Genomic DNA, 20,706 nt, shown 5'->3' with positions numbered 1-20,706 from the left:
ACGCCAAATATCCGCTAACCTATAACTAATCTTCAATTGGAATAACAGATCTGCGCTAGGCAGACACAAACTAATGCATAGGTAGCTCTTATTCCTCGACCCTATGATCAAAAGGACCCCATGCCGACACACATCCTCCTGAACCCGAAAGCCAAGATATCATTCACATCCACAACCCCAGGAGTCTGGACCAAAATAACAAGCGAGGAGATCAAGAAATAGGACATGACCTTATTACAAGCAGTAAGAAAAACAAGAAAAATACAGGAAAAATCAAAGCAATACAACTAAAAATTTAAAAATAGGAGCACACTAAGCGGTTGACAGCAGCCGGAAGAAAAGCCGATCGCGTGCTTGCCGGAAACCAATGCGTAGATTTTGTTGGAAGCACATCGCGGTGGGGACGCGTGAAAAGACCCAGCAGAAGATAGTAAACGGCAAAACTGGCGCGGAGGAGATCGGCGGCGCACTCAAAGAAATTGGGGGGAAGTTTGAGTGAATCCTCCATGAGCGGCACCCACAAAGTGTGCCCAAACAAACACCTCGCAAGAAAAAATAAACAAGCAAACAAAGAACAACAACAGGAAAAAGAAAGCGAAATCCAAAAACAAATACAAAAAAAGAAAAGAAACCACCAGTCGGAAAGAGGGGAAGGAAAATGGGAAGGGAGACGGATCAAGGAGAAGAGGGGGGGAAAGAGAGGAGGGGGGGAGGGGGAGAAACCCCTCACCCTCAGCTGTGCGGCACTTCCTTGATTTTAAAAAAGTTTTACTATCACTTTATTGTCAAAGTTAATGGTTTATTATTTACTATATGTGTCACATTTAACATATCAACATAAGTGATAGCACCCAGTATCAATGTCAAGTCCTCAAGTATCCAAGTCATCCATAAAAACAAAAGAGCAAATTACGCTTGGACCCGAGGATTTGGATCCTTGGCAATTTATTTCAATTGGAGAGGAGCCGGTTGATAGTTAGGATTTGTTTTAAGCAATTTATGGTTATATGGTGTATCTAAGTAGAGACATTTTTTTTTATATGTCCACACAAGAGGATGAGAGAATTCAAACTAATGACCTCCGCTTTATTAGGCTTGGTCCTAGTTGATTGAATTACTTCTCAAGAAAAGTAGAGACATTTTTAATAATAATAAAAAATCAAAATATTCAAAACCATTTCAAAACGATGGCTCTCTTCTATTCTATTTCTACGCCAAACGAAATTTCGCCCCCCAAACTTTGCCTCTATCTCCTCCCTTAAACTTCATCCTCAAAATCCCCAAAATCGAATAGACAATTCGACGAATCAGCCACCCAACGGACGCTGAGTCACGAACCACCGTACACCGTCGAGTTTCAAGCAACGATATATCGCACGGCAGCAGGCTCTTAAAGCGCACTTTTCAAAGTGGAACCGGAACAGTATACCAACCTTCAAGTAACAGCTGTCACCAAACATCCACAAGAGCTGGTGGGGGGTTTAAGGTTTTTCTTGAAAACGTTGGCAAACGAGTAAAGAAGCCCTCTTGAGCCTGTTTGATCAGAATTCAGAGGGCGGAAAATCATGGGTAATGAGGTGGTAGAGTGTGGAGAGTACTCTCTTTTGAAGGATTTTGGAGTGGAAATTGAAGGAGAAGGGACTTTCTCTCTTTGCTTTTGGGTCTACCTTATGAACTCCACTACATTACCTGCTACAATCATTCAACAGGTCTTTACTCTAACTGCCCATTTTCTTACTTTGCTTCTTTTTCTTTTAATTCTTTAATCCAGTTTGTTGCTTGGGAAATACCCGTTTCTCATTTTTGTGCAATTTATGGGTTCTTTCGGATGATCACTTGTCTTTTCTTCAATTTTTGTGAATTTGCTACATGGTTACAGAAAATAGTACCCGTTTTTTAGAAACCCAACTGGAATTTTCTAGTTTATTGCAGTGTAGCCTCTATTACCACTGCTGGAGTGGAACAATATCAATATCTTTTGTGTGTGTGTGTGTGTTTATTTATGGTTTGATACATGTGTTTACGTGTCTCATTACTTCATGGTTTGTGATATTTTATTGGTCAGCTATGGTACAAGCTTGTTCAATGTTTTTGATTTGTATGGATTAGTTGTAGGAAACTGCAAATTCCCATTTCTCCTGAGTTATTCAACTGCATTTTGAAATCCATTTTGGCATTTAATCCTCTGTGTTCTTCCTTATTGAGGAAAAAAATATTTCGTTTCTCCTGATGTATTCAACTGCATTTTCAAGTTCATTGTGGCATTCAATTCTCCTTGTTCTTCCTTAGGAGCAAGCCCATTTCTTATTTATGTGTTCTTGGTTTGTTGCCCCGTCATTTATAATTTGTTGTGCATTCGTGTATTCCTTGAATTAGTTTTAGGAATAAGGTATATTTAGCTGTTTTGTAGGTATCATATGCATCTAACCTCAGTTATCTGAACAAAAGTTAATTTTTGTAGTTTGTTTTTTAGATAGTTCTTCTATCTATTTGTTTTTTTTCACCAATGCCTTCATGTCCTCCTTTTGTACTTCTGGATCAGTAGGAACATCAGATATTTAGATCTTTTTGGTTAGTAAAGTGCAAACAAATGTCATTGCAGTTTCTAATGCTCAATTATCACTTTGACTTGTGTAAATCTCCATAAGTATTTTTATAAAGGGGTGTCTTTATAGACTTCCTGTGTACTTGGGTTGCGCCCCTCTGCGCTTTTCAATGATATTCTTACTTATTTATCAAAAAAAAATCTCCATAAGTTTGCTGGTTAAGATAACCTTCCAATCCCTGGCCAAATTTCTCAATGGGAATAAGTTGTAATTTATTTGCACACTTCAATCTATTCAGAAAATATCGTGAAATTCCAGTTTTGATTAGGTTCCAGATTTCCCCCTGTTTTTCTTTCATGTTTATGTATCAAAATCTTCAGTTTTGAATATGTCAATATGTCCAATTATTTACTTTTGTGGGCCTGATTTCACCCAAAGCTCATCACTGAAACTAATGCTCTATTCTCCTCAGTACAAAAAGGTGCATGTTTCATTTTCATCATAATCAGTTTTGTCTAATTGTTCAGTCATTCACAAATATTTGATGTCGTTGATTTATCCCTCATGTTTTATGTATTAGTTGTATTTCATTATAATATATATTGTCATATATAATGCTCTATGCCTCTTGTACATCCTCCACGTTTTATCTATTAGTTGTGTTGCATTATTATTATATATTGTCATATATAATCCTCTATGCCTCCTGTACATCCTCCACTTTTAACCAAGTGATGATAGCCGGTTTTCAGTTCTTCCAAGTTACGCTATATTTGATTTGGAGGGAGGAAAGGATGGGGAGAGAAGGAAGAGGGAGTGGAGGGATGGATTGGAAAAATGCTTTCTCTCCATGTCTTTGGTTGACCTTGGAATGAAGGAGAGAAGAGAAATCAAATGGTTGGACCAGATGTAGAATAAAATATGTAAACTATATTCTCTCTCACAACCATTTCTTTCAGGTGGAAAGGATTTGGTGTGTGAAGGAAAGGGACTGCATCTCTCTTTCCATTTCCATCTAACTGAATGAGGGAAATACCTTTCCTTTTTCCCTTTCCTTCCCACTTTAGATCAAACAAAAGGGTCAATTCTGTTCTGCCCTCAACTTTCTACATCTATATTATCCATCTTTTTTCTTTAAAAAAAATCATGAATTGACAAGCAACATTTACCTGATTCTTAGATGCCTGTCTATTTGTTGAATTTAGTTGTGTCTAGAATTGTGAGTTCATTTATAATTTAAGTGCTAGAGCAGGTCTGACTCATTGCTGCTTCTTTCCAACTCACGTGCCTATGCTTCTTGCCTGTCAGTTTCTGTGCTGCATTGGTCCCATTAATGAATCAAAATTGACAATTGAGTGGATTCACATTTTTTATGCCCATATGAAGACTTCTATATGTCTTTTCAATTCTCATATCCTCTTTCTTGTTCTTTTGATTTGCCAATGTGGGAAAATTTGTGCACATTCTGTTTTTGCTAGTACTGTATTTTATTCTATATTGAGGTATTAGTATTTTGTAAGCACTTGAAAGTGTTCTTTAGTTCCTCTAAATGCACTTAATTGAAGAGCATAGGTTCACCATTCTGCGTATTTTTAAGATTTGGATGTTTTTCTGTAATTGGACAACAAGCAAATCACTGTGGTAAAGACTTTTTCTTATGGTTTTATATGATTATCACTATATAGAACTACAAAAATTCCCCAAATCCACCAGCTTAAACCATATATTATGCAGTCAAATAACCCTATCACTTTTATAAGGAATGGAATATATTAGTGAGGATCAAGTCTAAGAGTTCTCTACGAACTATGTGAGTCTGCAAAATTAAATAATTGATCTATATTTCCAACGTTGTAAGATGTTTTCGTCTCTAAGGGTTAAGATTTCTGGTTGTTGTCATTCACCTATGACAGTACATTTTTAATGCCCAATTATTGTTATTCATGTAGATTCTATTTTAATTATTTATGTTTTTAAACTCTGACAATAAATTGGTGGCTAATGTTCACTTGAGCATGCAGGTGCACTCAGCTAGCATTGGCGGTACTCCTTTTCTCATTCTAGATGAAAAAAAGAGAATGATGCTTCTGCCGTTGCTTCTCTTACACAAAGAAGCTCCTGATCCTGCAAATTCCACTTCCTGGACCAAAGTTCCACATGCATCCAAGAAGATTGAGTCTCCTTTTGAAAAATGGATTCATGTTGGATGTGAGGTTTGTGATATTGAATAGTTAGAGATTCCCCTTTGTCAATTTTTTGTTGTTGTTTTGGTTTTTTGGTGCGGGTTTATCTAACATTGTGAGATGATCTGCTCAATAGTTTTTTCTAAATGATTATCTATTGTTAGGGATAAGGGGAGCTGAACTGTATTGGTGTTACTTCATCCATGCTCTTAATTTCTGTGCTTATTTTCTTTCTTTGACATGTATTGTTCTCTTTTACCTGTGTCTGATAACTTTTAGAACTAGTATTATTCTCTTATTTACATCTTAAGGTTGTCTCTTCATGTTGGAGTTTATGAATTTTCATCTGTGATGCATAATACTTGAGAGCAATGGTTCCTGGAAATTTTCATGAGTCACTGTTTTAGACAAAAGTGAACGGAAATGAGAAGAATACGTGATTTAGAAATTGGGAATAAGATTTTATGTGGATAAGCTCGATATACTGGATTATTGTTGTTATGTTTTAGAGCTGCAAATTTTTTTTTCAAGTTTTTAAATTTTAAATTTTTAAATTTCAAGTTTTTTTTGGAAATTTTATATTCCCAAAAGAAGAAGAAGAAGATATATATATATATGAACAGGCCTCTCAATGGTCATAAAAGAAAAGATAGACCTGTATAATGTGGAATAACAAAAGCATTAAGAGGGTATGTTTTTTGGTTATTGAAGCCTCACAAAAATATCACATATTTGGCCTAAAGCTGTTACTGAGTCAATACCCTGTGTGTAGAGTACACTATGAAGCAGTTCAGGTGTACTGCTCTAGTATTAGTGAATGTGATATTCTGTGTTCTTTTCGGAGTTAATGAGGTGCTTATTATTGATGTGTTCATTTCAGGTTTCTACAGATTTTGTTCAGCTTCATATTGATGGAGAGATTGTGGAAGAGAAGCGTTTGTGTTCCTCATTTGACAAAGATTTGACTTCAAGTAGTTTAAGGAAAATAAATTTGGCCCATAATGGTGTAGATGGTGACAGTCTGCAGGGTTATGTCCACAATGTGGAAGTTTTGCCTCCAACTTTATCTATTAAGAATCACCATGAAAAGGTACAATGCGGTTTTAGTTCTTGAATCCTCAAAATTTTTTATGTTCTCTTTCACTTGACAAATACAATGTCTGATGCCAGGATGCACCTCTAAAATTATCTATTGATAATTCATCTGCCTCTGAAATTGAAGTAGGCAGCGATGGTGTTTGGAGTATTATTGGTGGCAAGGTCAGAGAGATTCTTTATGTGGCGTGTTTCTTGGTTGTCCTGTTGTATGCATCAACTTTTTTGTTGGAAATGGAAGCATATTTGGAGTAATTCCTTACGTTTTCCTTTCACATGATTTTTTATGGTATATGCACTTGTGTGTATCTTTTGAGATGCGTCTAATATTTATCCCTACATCAACTTCTATGTATGTTGTCGTGATATTTTTCAAATTGATTTGTTAAATGTTGTAGCTTCAATATGTTAGCCATTTTAATCATATGACAATCGATAACTAGGTCCATTACTTATGTTGATGTTCTTGTAGTCCGTGTATAAAAGGAAATCTCTGACTTACATCTATTGAAAAGAATAACATATATCTGCAAGAGGGCTCTTGTTGTGCTCTAATGGAGTCCTGAGTTTTTGTGGGCTTTGGGTTTCTGTTGTTGGGGTTTGCAGGTTTTTCTTTGCTTTTGTTACTTTTTTCTGTTTTGGTGTCCTTTTTGTATACTTCCTGTATGCTTAGGGGTGCTTTACAATTTTTATGATATTCCTTTGATTACCTATATAAAAAAAATATTTCTAAGCCCCAAACCACCTCTGAGCAAATCGGAGAACAAATCTTAGACTAACTAAGTAGATAGAATTTGAACTTGTCACCAACTCCACCAAAAAATCCCTTGGCAAATTGGAAAGAGTGCTTTTAATCAATGTCAACCTACCACCCTCAGACACATAAAGCCTCTTCTAACCAGCCAAATGACATTCTATTTTTTCAACAATGTCATCCCATATTAATTTACCCTTGTACTAAGCCCCCAAAGGAAGACCCAAATACCTTAAATGCAAAGAGGAATCCCTACAACTAAGGATACGAGTTAACCTTCTAATATCATCCATAGTGCCAACAAGAACTAATTCTGATTTAGATAAAGACATGATATAATTTTACCCCAAGCAGCAAAGGCCGAGCACACTAGCATGAAAGTTGTTGCGTGTTAGTGCATCCATTTTCTTGCTTGAATCAAGATAGACTAGATTATCTTTATCTAAGTGACTTTTGAAGTTAGCTCACGCTACACAGTAATAATTGACTACATTTTTTTTTTATTTGAATTCTCAACCTTGAGACAACTTCAAAACATTAGAAGAGGCAGCGTAAATGATTGAAATGATCTAGATTTGCCTCATGAAAGATCAAAATATCATTTTCAAACAAGAGATGAGACACTAGTAGCTCATCATTATTCTTCGATCCCACTGAAAAACCTAATTAGAGTCCCCTATCCGTTATGGCGGACAACATTATACTCAAAGCTTCCATGACAACTACAAACAGCATATGTGATAAAGGATCCCACTGTCCCAACCAACATGAGTTATTAAAGAAACAAGATGAAGATCCATTAATCAGAATGGAGAAACACACCATAGAAATACAGTGAGCTATCCAACCTCCATTTCTCCCCAATGCCACATCTTGTCAACAAATACAGTAGCAAACCTTCGTTAACATGATTGTAGGTCTTCTCTAGGTCCAACTTATAGAGCACACCAGGTTCACCTGATCTAATTCCGCTATGAAGACATTCATTGGCTACCAAAACTGAATCTAAGATTTGTCTCCCCCTGATGAATGTATTTTGAGACCTGAAAATAATCTTCTCCAAAACTGTTTTCTGCCTGTTTACTAGGACTTTAGAGTTGATTTTATAAACCCCACCCACAAGACTAATGGGGCGGAAGTCCTTAATATTCATAGCCCTAGCTTTCTTAGGGATGGGGGGAATAAAAGTTGCTTTGATGTTCTTTTCAAACTTCCCACGAATATGAAACTCTTGGAAAACATTCATGAAATCCTCTTTAATAACCTCCTAACAAGTCTGGAAAAAAGCCATAGAAAAACCATCAGGGCTTAGTGCCTTATCACCTTTGCCATATAGTAGTCTAAGTTATTAATGTTAGATCTTGTTCTGTAGCTTCTATGTCTTTTATGCGTAGTTTAAACATTCTTGATGATTAGTTTGAGGACTAAGTTCTCGAATTAAGATTTCCCTGTCAACTTCAAATTTTCTTTTTAAGCATAACAAAAGAGAAGATACATGTATACGCTGAGTGTAGGATGTCTCATTGTCTAAGGTTGTAATATACTAGAGTGATTCTTATGCATGTTGAAATTGTGAATCAATTCCCCCCTCCCCCCAATACTTTTGATCTATATGGCATTCAGATCCGAAGTAGTTTGTGTTATGGCTTTGTATTATTTAAGAGTGCTAACAACTTCCTTTTGATTTTCCGTAAATTTAGGGAACAAAACTACTTTTTGTTTTCTTTTCCAAATACACTCCACAATAGCTTTCTTTATCATTCTCTATACCATTAAAATATTATTTCTTTACAAAATACAAGTTCCTTACCTACCCTTACATTTTTTACAAAAGTCCAACACAATCTCCAATGAAAGGCAAAAAGAGAAGAGACGACAGATGGGAGAAATATTTTGTGTTAAAATAATGGATAGAGAAGGTATAGGCCCACTGTATTGGGTAGCACTTTAGCATTTCCAATATTTAAGGAAGCAATAGGGAAGTTGCTGCATGTGACATTTTGTGGTTTTTTTAATAGCATTATAGCATTCCTAATATTCAGGGAAGCAATAGGGAAGCTGCTGAATGTGACTTTCCGTGGGTTTTTTGTTTTAGATTTTTCCTATATTTAGGGAAGGGAAGAAGTTATAGGGAAGCTGCTGCTATACTTTCTTGTACCATCAAATAAATTTTCTTTTTTTGATAATTTGTACCATCAAATAAATTGATATATATATATATATATATATATATATATATATATTTAGGTTCTATATATTTCCTTTCTTACTAAGCATTCTGTCTCATGTTAAATGCCTTTTCAGCACAATGCTGTACAAATTATCGTCCATTCTCATATAATTGTCCACTTTTTCTACTCAGATTTCTTCTAATGTGTATTATTGCCTCCGTTCACAGGCATCTTGTCGCCGGAACTTTTCTTTGGATGTTGTTTTATTAGATGCCTTGGGTCAGACTGTAAAGAAGGATATTGAGGTTTATCTATCTGGATTTTCATATTATACAATTCACCATACTGTTTACTTGTTGGTTTTGGCAATAATTTTAGTTCTTATATTTACACATTGCTTGTTTTGACAGGTTGTTGCTTCACTTTTGTATGCTGACAATTGGGCACTTGTGGAAAAGACTACTGATGGAGAAGCTCCTCTTTTAGCTAGCTATGATGGAATTGAATATGCTTCTTGTCAAAGACCAAGTAAACTGTTGCAGGGGCGTGCATCCTTTAAGCTCAAGATATCTCAGGTGCTAATATTATGTGTAAAATGTTACTTTTGACACCTCCTATGTGAACATATATGGAATTCTCTCCCTAGATTTGGTAGGAAGATTTATAAGCAACTTGCTTGTATATTCAAGTCATGACATTTGCGATGGGCCACAAGCAATACAATGTTTCATAAGGTTTTGGATGTTAGAGTTGATCAATTAGAATTGATCTTCAAGGTAGGCATATTCAATGGGCCCATCTTATGGTGCAACTTGTCACATGATGCAGTTGGCTAGTCTTCCTTTTGAACATTGCATGGGCCTATCTTATGGAATCTTTTTTCTCAAGTGAGGAAAAGTTGTGGTAACGTCACTTAAAATGTGCCCACTATATAGGGCAGGACAAGGGGATCTGTGAGAGTACAAAGTTTAGGTAATGATGATACGATCGTTTATAACTCTACAAGTTTTACATTTGCTTGTGGGCAGTTCCCGGATAATTACCCATCTGTTCACATGCTGTTCTAGAACTTGTACTTATGAAAGTTACTAAGTCATCGCAAGACACAATTTATATAAGGTAAAATGGATTTCCTACATGTAGAAAATTGTTTTCATTAAGGCACTTTAATGTTTATATTTCATTTTTCCATCCTACCATATATAAATTTTAGGAATGCTCTTTACCACTGAGAGAGAGGAGAGGATGAAAATGGATGTGCTTGTGTTTGGGTGATTGTGACTCATGGTCTTTATCTTGTTTCCTTTTTAGTAATATTTTGACACAAAAAGAGTTGTGGGTTCAGGTCTGCTTTGCATTGTGACATCAATTTTGTTTAGGATTCTAAAATGTTTCTCATGTTTCTCATGTTAATTGCCTATTTTAGTGTAAATCTTTGATTTGATCTTAATTGTGTGACTTGACTGGTAAATCTCATAATTTAGTTTTTGTTAAGACCATCTTGTTGGTAGGATCTTAGGTTTCCTTTTTATTGGATATATTGCTGTGCTTATGAAGGCAAAATCACCATAACACTAAAGGCAAAGTAGCGGACCTAGTGGGTTTCTACTGCTGACCTTGCTTTTAGTCATTGTCTGCTTATGCATGGTCCCCACGTAACTGGTTTAAATAGTATCTAATTGTAAAGAGATAAAGTCACACATTTGCATGTGGTGCCCATGCAAGATCCTGCATAAGGTTGTCCTTAAAAAGTACTGATATCTATTATTCGAGAATTATTTTGTCTATCAGGAAAGCAAGTGGTCTTTCCCTGAATTAGCGTCTTTAAGTGTGTTATGACTGGAAAGGTCCCCCTATCTTGCGTAGCACAAATAGAAATAGCATTCCAATTTTTCTTTTGCTCAGAGGTCAAATTTTGTCTTAGGTTTATGTGCAGGCCAGTTGGTTGTGTACCACTGGAATTTGTCAATGACTTCTCTTTCTTTTTAATTTCAGCTTTCGTCAAAGTGTGATAATAGGCTTTTCCGTATCAGATTTCACATGATTAAAAGGGAAAGTTATCCATTCTTTGAGGTATTCTCCCCTCCAATTCGTTGTATATCACGGGGCCGTAATACTCGGGTATCCTCTTTGACATGGAAAAGATCAACTTCTGCCATCCATCCTCTTAATTTATCTCAATCATCTGGAATGGATGAGGGGTCGTTAGAAATTCAGCACAACTCTGTACATGAAGCAAAACCCTGTCCATTATCAAAGCGGGTTAGATCAGGACATGATAAAATATCTGCAGCCTTTAAGATTGGCCCTACCTTGGAGCGACCTGATGAGGAATGCAACTCTCATGCTTGGACAGCTAATCAGGTATTACTGGTTTTTTCTTTTTTCAGCTATTTTTCTTTTATCCAGAACACCCACTGATAGAGCATCAAATGCCAATTGAACTAAAAATGGTATGTGGTATGCAAAAGTGGTTAGGTTAGTTTGGTAAAATTTTGAGAATTGTTTTGGGTTTTGAAAAAAGTGAAAATTGAGAATTGTTTTGGTAGGGGCCACATTTGAAAAAGTGTTATATATAAAGTCCACAGAAGAGAATTTGTTTGGTAAAGATTTGAGAAGTGTTCCAAAAAAATAAAAGAAACAAAATGTGAAAAAAGAGCTACTAGAGCTAGTCTCCACGGGTGGTGGCCGCTTGGCAGTAAGCACTGTGGTGGTGATTTGGCGGCTACTACAGGACTGCAAGACAAATCAGTGGCCACGTACCACTGGGCAGGCCGCCACCAAACCATCTGCTACTTTTTTTATTTTTTAATTATATATATTTTTTTTTATATGTAACAAGCAACATCCACGCTTGGAAAAATTAGTCTGTGTTTAGTTATTTTTTGAGAAGTCTTTTGTTTTTTAAAAGAGTTTTGTGGATTGTTTTGAAAATTGTGTTAGTGTTGGAGGCTACATTTGGAAATTTGTTTGGATAACTGATATTTGAGAAGAGTTTCAGTGTTTGAGAAGCGAAAATGGTTTTTAAAATTATTCCAAATAGATGGGACACTTGTTGTATGGAACTTACTCATGCAAGAAATGGCATGCCAAAGTTTTGGATATGAGATATGTATCAAATACTCTTGAGATGATTGGATAGTTAAGCCAAAAAGAAAAAAAGGGGGAAAGGAAAAAAAGAGGAATCTGATTAGATACAAACCAGACCGGTGTGCCCAAGTCTATGTAAGTAGTAAATAATCATAGCCAGTCATTTTCAGGGAATTCTGACCTTTTCCCCTGTCTATGTATGTATCATTAGCTTAAACCTATTTTACCGCATATTACAGTACCTCTTCTTGCAATCCAGGTTGCAATTTTGGAACTGTGGATCTTCCTGATTAATGCCTTGAATTCTGTAGTTAACAAAGTATACTCATATTTTTCTTTTAATTTCTTTTGGGTTATGATTTATTTTTGTCTCTTTTAGCAAGTGCTGGATCCTATGGTCTTTTTCGATTCTTATATGCTGCACATACCCTTGGAAACATATTCTGGGATGATGACCTTAAAGTTTCTGTAAGATAGATGGGACTTTATATATGTTGTAAAATCTAGCCTCATTTGAATAATACTCTTAATTAGGTTGAGAATGAGGTTGGGACAAGTTTGGAGGGAAGACATGAAAAACTCGAAGAAGTAGATGACTCGCCATCTGATTCAGAGAGTACTGGAGAAGGAGATTCATCTTTTAAGAGTATGTCAAGTAGAAGAAGTCCAATATCAGACATGACCATTTTCAAATACTCCCTCTCAGGCTTAAATGAGAGGTCTTTTATGCTCAAGGAGATTGCTTTGTCTGCTTCTGACAATGAACTTTCAGAATTCGCGCATCAGGTGTCTCTCTATTCGGGATGTTCACACCACCGGTAGGTAATCTAGAAAAAGCAATGCTTAATTAGTGGCTGTAGCCAAATTGGAGTTTAAGTAGCCATATCATAATATCCCATTTAGCATGATGATTTGCCATTGATGTTTGTAGTGACAAAAATATCTTGCTGCCATCTTCATTGAGAAATGCTCTATAAGTTTGACTAATACCTCAATGGTTTTGCCTCAAGGTTTTCCTATTTAAGTTTCAAATCACAATGACAGTGTTATGTTCACATTTTACCGAGTAATGCTATAAGTTCCTCTTATGTCTCTTCAAGAATGATGTGACTCATAAAATCACTATTGGACTTGTGATTGATCATTATTAGATTTTGATCAATTGGTGATTTTAAAAGTCACCTCATTTTTAGAGTGACACGAGAGGAACTTCTAGAATTACTCCCATTTACCATACATAATATGTATCTGCTGGATTGAAAGAAAGATCATGCACGACTATAATGCAAATAATTTACATCGAGAGCTCGAAACTATGAATTATATCCACTCAAGGAAGCTCGCTTATGCCAAAGTCCAAATTGGCCCTAGGATACATATATACTTTCTTATTGTTCTTTGCTCCCTTTCCTATGTCTTCATTTCTAATAGGGCAGATTTCTTCCCTATCAAGGGATTATTATTGGATCAACCAAATGGTCACCGCCATCCCTTTACCTCTTCTCCTTTATAATAATTTCGTAGGCACCAAATAAGTATTGCCAAGAGATTGATAGAGGAAGGAACAAAAGCTTGGAATTCGATTTCACAAAACAACCATAAAATTCGTTGGGAGGACGTGGTTTTTGAGATTGAAGAGCACTTTATGAAGGTTGCTTGTTGCAGTTCTAGATCTCTAACACAACAGGTCTCTTCTTCCACCCCCTCTCCTCACAATGTATTGTCATGATTTTTTAACTATTAAACATTGGTAGCTAGCAATTTATTTGATTACTTGTTGAAACATCTAAGTGTTTGAGACATTATGGTGATATTGACGAGGCAGATATCATCTTTTCCTATATTTAATATTACCTTTCATTTCTAAAGATGTGCATTATGAGTTTACAAGATATGTTACATGTATGTATATGTATATATGTGTGTGTGTGTGTTTATTATTATATAAAATGGATTTACACTTACAAGTGTTGCATACAGATGAGAATGAATTGGGACCTTTTTTTTTTTTCTTTTTTTTTTTTTTTCTGAAAAGATTTAGTTGTTAGGATGTTGTGTCCCAGAGGGGAAAAAAAAAGAAGAGGAAAAGAAAAACAAATCAGCTTTTGCTATTTTGTCAGATGGTGTCAATGCAACTGCTTTCTTTGCTTCTTCTGTTGTCTCTGTTTGATATAACTTGTAAGCAATATGGTCTGCATCCTTCATGTATCTGTTAGTCTCTAAGATTTGAAATCCTGATCATTTTCTATTTGCTGTCCATTCCGTTTTATAAGTAGAAAAGAAAGGAAGAAAGAGAGAGAAGAAATACTCGCATTCGATGATGATTTCATACGGTTTACATGGGCTTAAATAGGAGAGCATACAACACTTAATATGGAAAGAAAATGTTGCTGTATATGCTTTTAATTACATGCTGGCTCTAGGATAGAATTACAATGATAATATTATGGTTTATTCTGTGATATTTATTTTCTTCTTCAGAGATCTTATTGATAAGTTTCTCTGTGGTCTTTACTTTTAATTCCTTTTGTATCCTCACACAACCATCCTGGTTAAGATATATGAAATTTCAGTTTCCCTTTTCTTGAGCAAAATCGATATCTGGGGGACATTTCTTTGGAAAGACATACGATTTCTCAGCCAATCAATTCTATTTAAATTGTCATTTGTAAAAAGCTTTTTGCTTTGGAAGAATGAATTATGTGTCATATGCACTATCTCATGCAAGTGATGCTTTGATAAATTTCTCAGAAAAAGCTCCCATGTCTAATTTAGTTTCTCCCTGAAAATAAGCTTAAGGAACGCCTCTACATGTATACATTGTTAAATAAGTACTTATTCTGAAAGCTTATGTTAATAGGAACGAGTGAATTTAACTCTTTAATTAATATTCCAACATGCCCACGTAGCCCAAACTCTCCCTTAATGAGACCTAATATATGAATATTTAATAGAAATAGGAGGCAAATTAAAAAGTTAGGGTTCGAATTCAAGACTGCTCTGATATCATGTTACATCATCTCTTATTCCAAAAGCTTAAACTGAAAGGATTGGTGAATTTATTTACTTAATATTTTGAGATATACAATGTTCAGTTTTTTGTGAAGACAGATATAGGCAGGCTTTGGCAGTTCATGTGCTAATCTTAGATGGATTGGTTTATGACTAGAAAACTCTATGATATTTGAGTTTGCAAGCTCATCTAAATTAAACATACCTCAAGATCCTGTGACTATTAAGCAACCTGGTTCCAGTTTGTCGCAAGTAGCCTTTGCTCATCATTTTTCAGTGAAGGAAGCAACATCATGAATGATGAAGCTTGAATCTATTGCCATGCATGTCCTTATGGGCGTCATTTTTGTACTCATGTAATATGTTGAATTCCATTACTTCGTTTGGTGCTCAATGGAACTTATAAAAGCTGCGTATAGACATGTCTATCAACCTTATTATTAGATTGGGATAAAAGAATAATAACACAAATACGTCCTACTAATCATGACCATGTCAGAAGTGCCTAACAATGGTAACTAACAAATTGAATCTTAGTGAGCAGTTCCAATTGCTAAAAAATTGGAGAAAGTGATAATCATGTTGTAGTTTCTACATGCACTTGCAGTGTCCTACCTCTGTAGTTTAAGCATTGAAGATGCTTTGTAGTCTATTCTTATTGTAGGATGTGATGCATTCAGATTTTCAGAATTCATGCACTTGCCCCCATAGGAACTCAATAATGCGAGTCAGAACATTGTCTATATCATTTTTCTTTTCATTCTATTATTTGTGAATTTCAATTGCCATACTTCAGAAATAGCTTTGGTTTACTAAATTAAATCCTTGATTGCTTGTAAATGGACATTTATAAGATGAAGATACTAGCCTCCATTGTTTTGCTGATTTCTATTTTACTTTAGGACTTTGAGCTTCTGAGGAGAATCGCTGGATGTCGAGAGTATCTTTCCCAAGAGAAGTTTGAGAAGATGTGGTGTTGGTTATTCCCTGTAGCTTTCACATTATCAAGAGACTGGATTAATGCAATGTGGAGTTCTACGTCTCCTAAATGGATTGAGGGATTCATAACAAAAGAAGAAGCAGAATTTTCACTTCAAGGTCCAAGGGGCGTCCAAGAGCCTGGCACGTTTATACTCCGGTTTCCTACTTCTAGGAGCTGGCCTCACCCTGATGCTGGCAGCTTAATTGTGACTTATGTTGGCAGTGATTGCACTCTTCACCACAGGCTGCTGTCCCTTGAACCAATTTATTGGTATCTAGTTAATTTTCACTTTTCCTTCTACTTTAAATTATATGCCTGTATTTACAAGAAAACTGTTGAACATATACTAACTTGAATAAAACACAATCGAGGGCAAAGTGCAAAACTAGGAGTTAAAAGCAGAATAGTCTAAAGGCCTCTGTAACTGATGATTAGGTGGAAAAAATGCAATTATATTATAGCATAACCCCATTTCTGGCCAAGGATAGGCGACTTCCATATTTAGCAGGAAAATGTTTTTCATGTTTGCAGTTCTTCAGATGATAATGTAGTTCGGAGATAAGATCTTAGAATGGAACAGTGGAATACAGCTTGGTTAAGCACAGCCGAAACAGCTTCTTGGTGAAGTTTAATGTTGTGATTGACCAATCAACTCTATATGATATATATGCTTTTGATATGCTAATTTAGCCTGTGGCCAATGAGCTTTAGCTCAAATGGTACTTCCTCCCTTTGTACAAGGTGGAGGGTGAGGACGTAGATTTAAGTCCCATCGGGTGCATAACTTACCAATACAAAAAAAAAAAATGAAAAAAGAAAAAAAAAAGCCTGTATATCAGTATCTGATGATGGCATGTACAATGTGCAGCATACATGCACCACCACTCTTATATTATCTATCTAGTCTTTTCTTTTCCGCCTCCACCAAATGGAGCATCTTCATTTATCATTTTTATTTGGAATATATCTTGTTGCCTAAAGTAGAAAATATGAATATAGAAAAACCTGCTTGAAATTGACAAAATAGAATTCATGTTGCTCTTTGTTTTTGTGGTTCCAGTGAAAGAGAAACTAATGTGAAACCACTGCAAGATATGCTACTGGCAGAACCTGAGCTCTCTCGATTAGGAAGGCAAGATATTCTTCCACCTCCATTTATTAATCTTCTCTCTACAGATTGAATCCCAGACATTGCATTCATGAATATTAACTATCTATGCATCTGTTGCTTTAAAATTTGCAGGATAATAAGAAGTCATTAGTTTTGCTTGTGCAGCAAAATATCCTTCTGCTCAGTTTAGAGCAACCATTCTTGTGCCTTCATTACCATTCTTATGTATCTTTTTTTTTTTTTTTTTCTTTCTTTTTGCTTTTTCTGTTATTCTTTGGTGTCCATTATGCATATGCGTAGATCAGTATATTGACAACGGCGGTGTCTATAATGTAAAAACCTTTAGTGATTGTAACAGGGGATCATCCATTCATTTATATCTGCAAAAACAAATATATATATCAAGTATCATTTTTTCCTACTTTTTCTTTATTTTTAAGTTGGCTGGAACAAGCAAGCCCTGTCTAATTTTAAACGTACTTATTCTGAGTGAGCATTGGCAAAGGGCAAATCATTTGCTTTTTCTTTGAAACGGATCGTGATGTGACATTTTTCAAGACCTATTTTTCACATTTTCAATAAAAAATATTCTTTCAAAAAGAGAGCACCAATGAATAGTGACCTATAGTAATATTGTTATTCAGATTGTAAGCAATTTAAACAGTAAATATGAGATATGCTATGGGGCTCACTTGTCCCTAAATAGTAATTTTGTTGTTTAGACAACCTTTCCACTTGCTCAAACAAATGGACTCTATAAGGGCTTTATCATATTTGTTGTTTGCATTACTAGCAATTCGGCTAGTAAATTGAATTTGTATCCATCACTAACTCTGTTGTGAGATGACAGAATGGAAAGTGTGAGGGGAAAGATCTTGTTTTTGGCATATACAATCCCTTAAATTCATAATGCGTTTTTTTTAAAAAAAAAAAAAAAAGAAAAAAAGAAGAAAAGAAAAAAAGGAGGAATGAATAGGTTGGATGATCTTGTTTTAGGTATATACAATCCCTTAAATTTTACTTTTTTTTTGTTTTTTTAGGCCATGGCCACCCTCACCCCCCCAATTCATAAGGCAAACAAAAAATTTCAAGGTAAAAAAAAAAAACTTTATAAGGTGATTTTTTTTTTTTTTTGGCTTGTTGCCCCTACCAACTAAATTTTTTGGCCCTTTTTTCTTAAAAAATTTTTAGACGTTAAATCTTTTTAAGGATGAAAATAGCCTCAAATAAAATTAGAATACCAAAAAAAATAGTGATAAAAAAGGAATTAAATAAAAATATAAAAACTAAGAAGCTAAGAGAAACAATCTTAAACTTAAAAAAAAAAAAAAAAAAAAAAAAAAAAAAAGGATCGGCCACCCCCCAAATGAGCAACTCCCAAAAAATATTTGGTGCGTGGCTCAGCCGAGGGCCCCCTGTGACTCTTAAGAATGGTTCGGCCACCAGTGTCTAGGTGTTAGGCCACTCCTTACTGTCATAAAGACATTAATTTGTTTAAGAAAACCTTCAAATTACTTGAAACTAGCAAATTACTTATTGAATGCAGTGTTAAACAATAACAGATAGTATCCAGTTCAATATATTAAAGAAGGTATACACAATAATATTTAATTTTCTAGAGAAAAAGAAAGGTCATATTTGGTATTAATAATTTCTTCATCTCTTAGATAGTCATTGGAAAGTAAAAAGTAAGAGTTTTAAAATATTAACTTTACATGCTTATAAATAAATCGGGAAATTTGGAAAAAATTGTTGAAGGCAATGTTGGGAGTGTTTAATTGCAAACAGTGAATTCTTGTGATAGTTAACAGTAAGTGATAGATTTTGTTATTAAACGATATGGGGCTTGCACGACAATAACAATTAACAAAGTGTAAATGATTAGATAATATAAATGCTTCTTTGCAATCTGGCGTCCATTTCACAAATTTATATGAACACCTTTTGGGTTTTGACTCCCACAAATCAATGGGAGAAATTGTTTTTTATGTGTAATAAATTAGGTCTTACACGTTACAAGTGCACTTAATAAGACTCTAAACCTTCACAATTCTCTATCACATGTTATAAACTCTTTCACTTTAAGTGATTTATATCTCACGTAACTCCTCATTATTATTGTAGCTCATATGACTTTGTGTAGCCTTCTGACTTTTCTTATTTTTCAAGAATTATGTTCTAATACTTTGTTGAGTTGACAAGCTCCATCTACTACTGGTGTTTTTTCCTTTTCAATTAATGGTAGATGGAACATGTCAACTCAGTAAAGATGTACGCGATATAGACGATAATGCAAATAAGCATTTCTCTATAAAAAATTTCATTGTACGTGGACAAAAGTGCATGCACATTATGAGATAAAACATAATAATTTCTTTTATTTCCGTGAAATATAGTCACAATTTTTCAAATTAGGACTTACTAAACACAAGCATGTACTGAGATTTATTTAATTAGTAGAGGAGCTAATTAATTAACTCCATTATTTAATTACTAGCTTGTACTGTTAGCTAGAGACCAAATTAGAAATATATAAGAGTTTAAGCCCTCCTCTCAAACATAACCGGAAGCACACTCCCATCCAAGGCCAACAATCTCTTCCCATTTTCAACCAAGCCACCAGCAGTCCCGCAGTCAAACTTACAAATGGGACACACTTCTGTAGGACACCATTCAATGTTGTAGATATTGTCTCCCACTTGGGCTTTTTCTATCTTGAAGTAATTCCCGGTGGGTCGCTGGCCTTCGTCTTCTCCGGTGATAATCAATCTCCTTCCACTCTCAGCGTCTCTCTCCCCCAACTTCCATGCCGTTGACTGCACGCAGGTGGTGCTTGCAGAGAAAACAACCTTCAAGTCCCTATTCTCCCTAATCACCGTCTCTCCCTCCACGAAAGGCGTGAAGATGACAGGAAACCCTTCTAAGCCCGAAACGTTTTCTTGCCCGACGTACAATGGGCAAGACCCATTTCGGTTAATCAGGGTGAAACGACCGCCGTTGTCAGTAATAGCAGGATTGATGTAGTATTCTACGCCGGCTTCAAGAGGACTTCCGGCACTGTCGAGCACCGGAGCAGGGGAGGATGATGGTTGGGCTGCTGCTTTTATGGCCAGGACTAACCATATGAAGCTAAGGCTTCCGATCAATCTCATGAAGCCGCAGGAATTCATATCTAATTAATGTATGGATTGTCGCAAAACAAATAAGGATGTCTGAGCTGATTATAAGTTGGTGTAAATAGTTGTTGTATTTGTATTTGATGTTTGGGGTGGTATTTATAGGATGTGGTGCGGGCATGTTAGCCGTCCACATGTTAGCCATGGGTGAATAAAAGTCCATGCATCTTATCTTATTACTAATTACGTGTATCTTACGAAGGGATTTAATTGTATTAACACGTTAAAAGACAAGACGTCTCCAACATGCACTGTTTGTTCTTAATTGGTAGCAAAATTGGAAGAAGAAAAGAAAATGTCAAAGTTTGTACAAAACGTACAGCTGGACCACTTGCATGTTTTGAAGTCTTGGATTGTCGTCTCAGACTATCCATTCACACATGTATCATCTTTTGTGGACTAAGGACTTTCAAGATTCTGCTATTCCTGCGTTTTTTTGTTTGTTTTTTTTTCTCTGTATATCTATCATTCTAACTTTGGAGACGGGTGAGAAGGACCGGGTGCAAGAGTTAAACAAGAAGCCAATAAAAAAAAATGGTGAAATAGTATGGTCGTAGCCTTGTAGGATGTGTTATATATATATATG

At 35.5% G+C, this 20,706-nt stretch overlaps 2 protein-coding genes across 2 annotated transcripts; one reads left to right on the top strand and one right to left on the bottom strand.

Moving 5' to 3' along the window:
* Positions 1–1,192: 1,192 nt before the first annotated feature.
* Positions 1,193–17,365, top strand: LOC132176285 (SH2 domain-containing protein A-like). Its single transcript, XM_059588448.1, has 12 exons — positions 1,193–1,709; positions 4,568–4,759; positions 5,610–5,819; positions 5,900–5,989; positions 8,977–9,054; positions 9,160–9,324; positions 10,745–11,113; positions 12,374–12,657; positions 13,364–13,526; positions 15,754–16,103; positions 16,894–16,965; positions 17,077–17,365. Exons 1-12 carry the CDS (start codon positions 1,566–1,568, stop codon positions 17,093–17,095), a joined length of 2,136 nt encoding a protein of 711 aa, XP_059444431.1. The 5' UTR covers positions 1,193–1,565; the 3' UTR covers positions 17,096–17,365.
* A 2,001-nt stretch (positions 17,366–19,366) lies between these two features.
* On the bottom strand, positions 19,367–20,177 carry LOC132176124 (kunitz type trypsin inhibitor 104-like). The gene has a single exon (XM_059588252.1). It carries the CDS (start codon positions 20,112–20,114, stop codon positions 19,485–19,487), a length of 630 nt encoding a protein of 209 aa, XP_059444235.1. The 5' UTR covers positions 20,115–20,177; the 3' UTR covers positions 19,367–19,484.
* Between the last annotated feature and the right edge of the window lie 529 nt (positions 20,178–20,706).

This window comes from Corylus avellana, chromosome ca3 (genome assembly GCF_901000735.1).
Source record: "Corylus avellana chromosome ca3, CavTom2PMs-1.0".
In the NCBI taxonomy this organism is placed as follows: Eukaryota; Viridiplantae; Streptophyta; class Magnoliopsida; order Fagales; family Betulaceae; genus Corylus; species Corylus avellana.
This window is presented reverse-complemented; position numbering and strand designations above follow the sequence as displayed.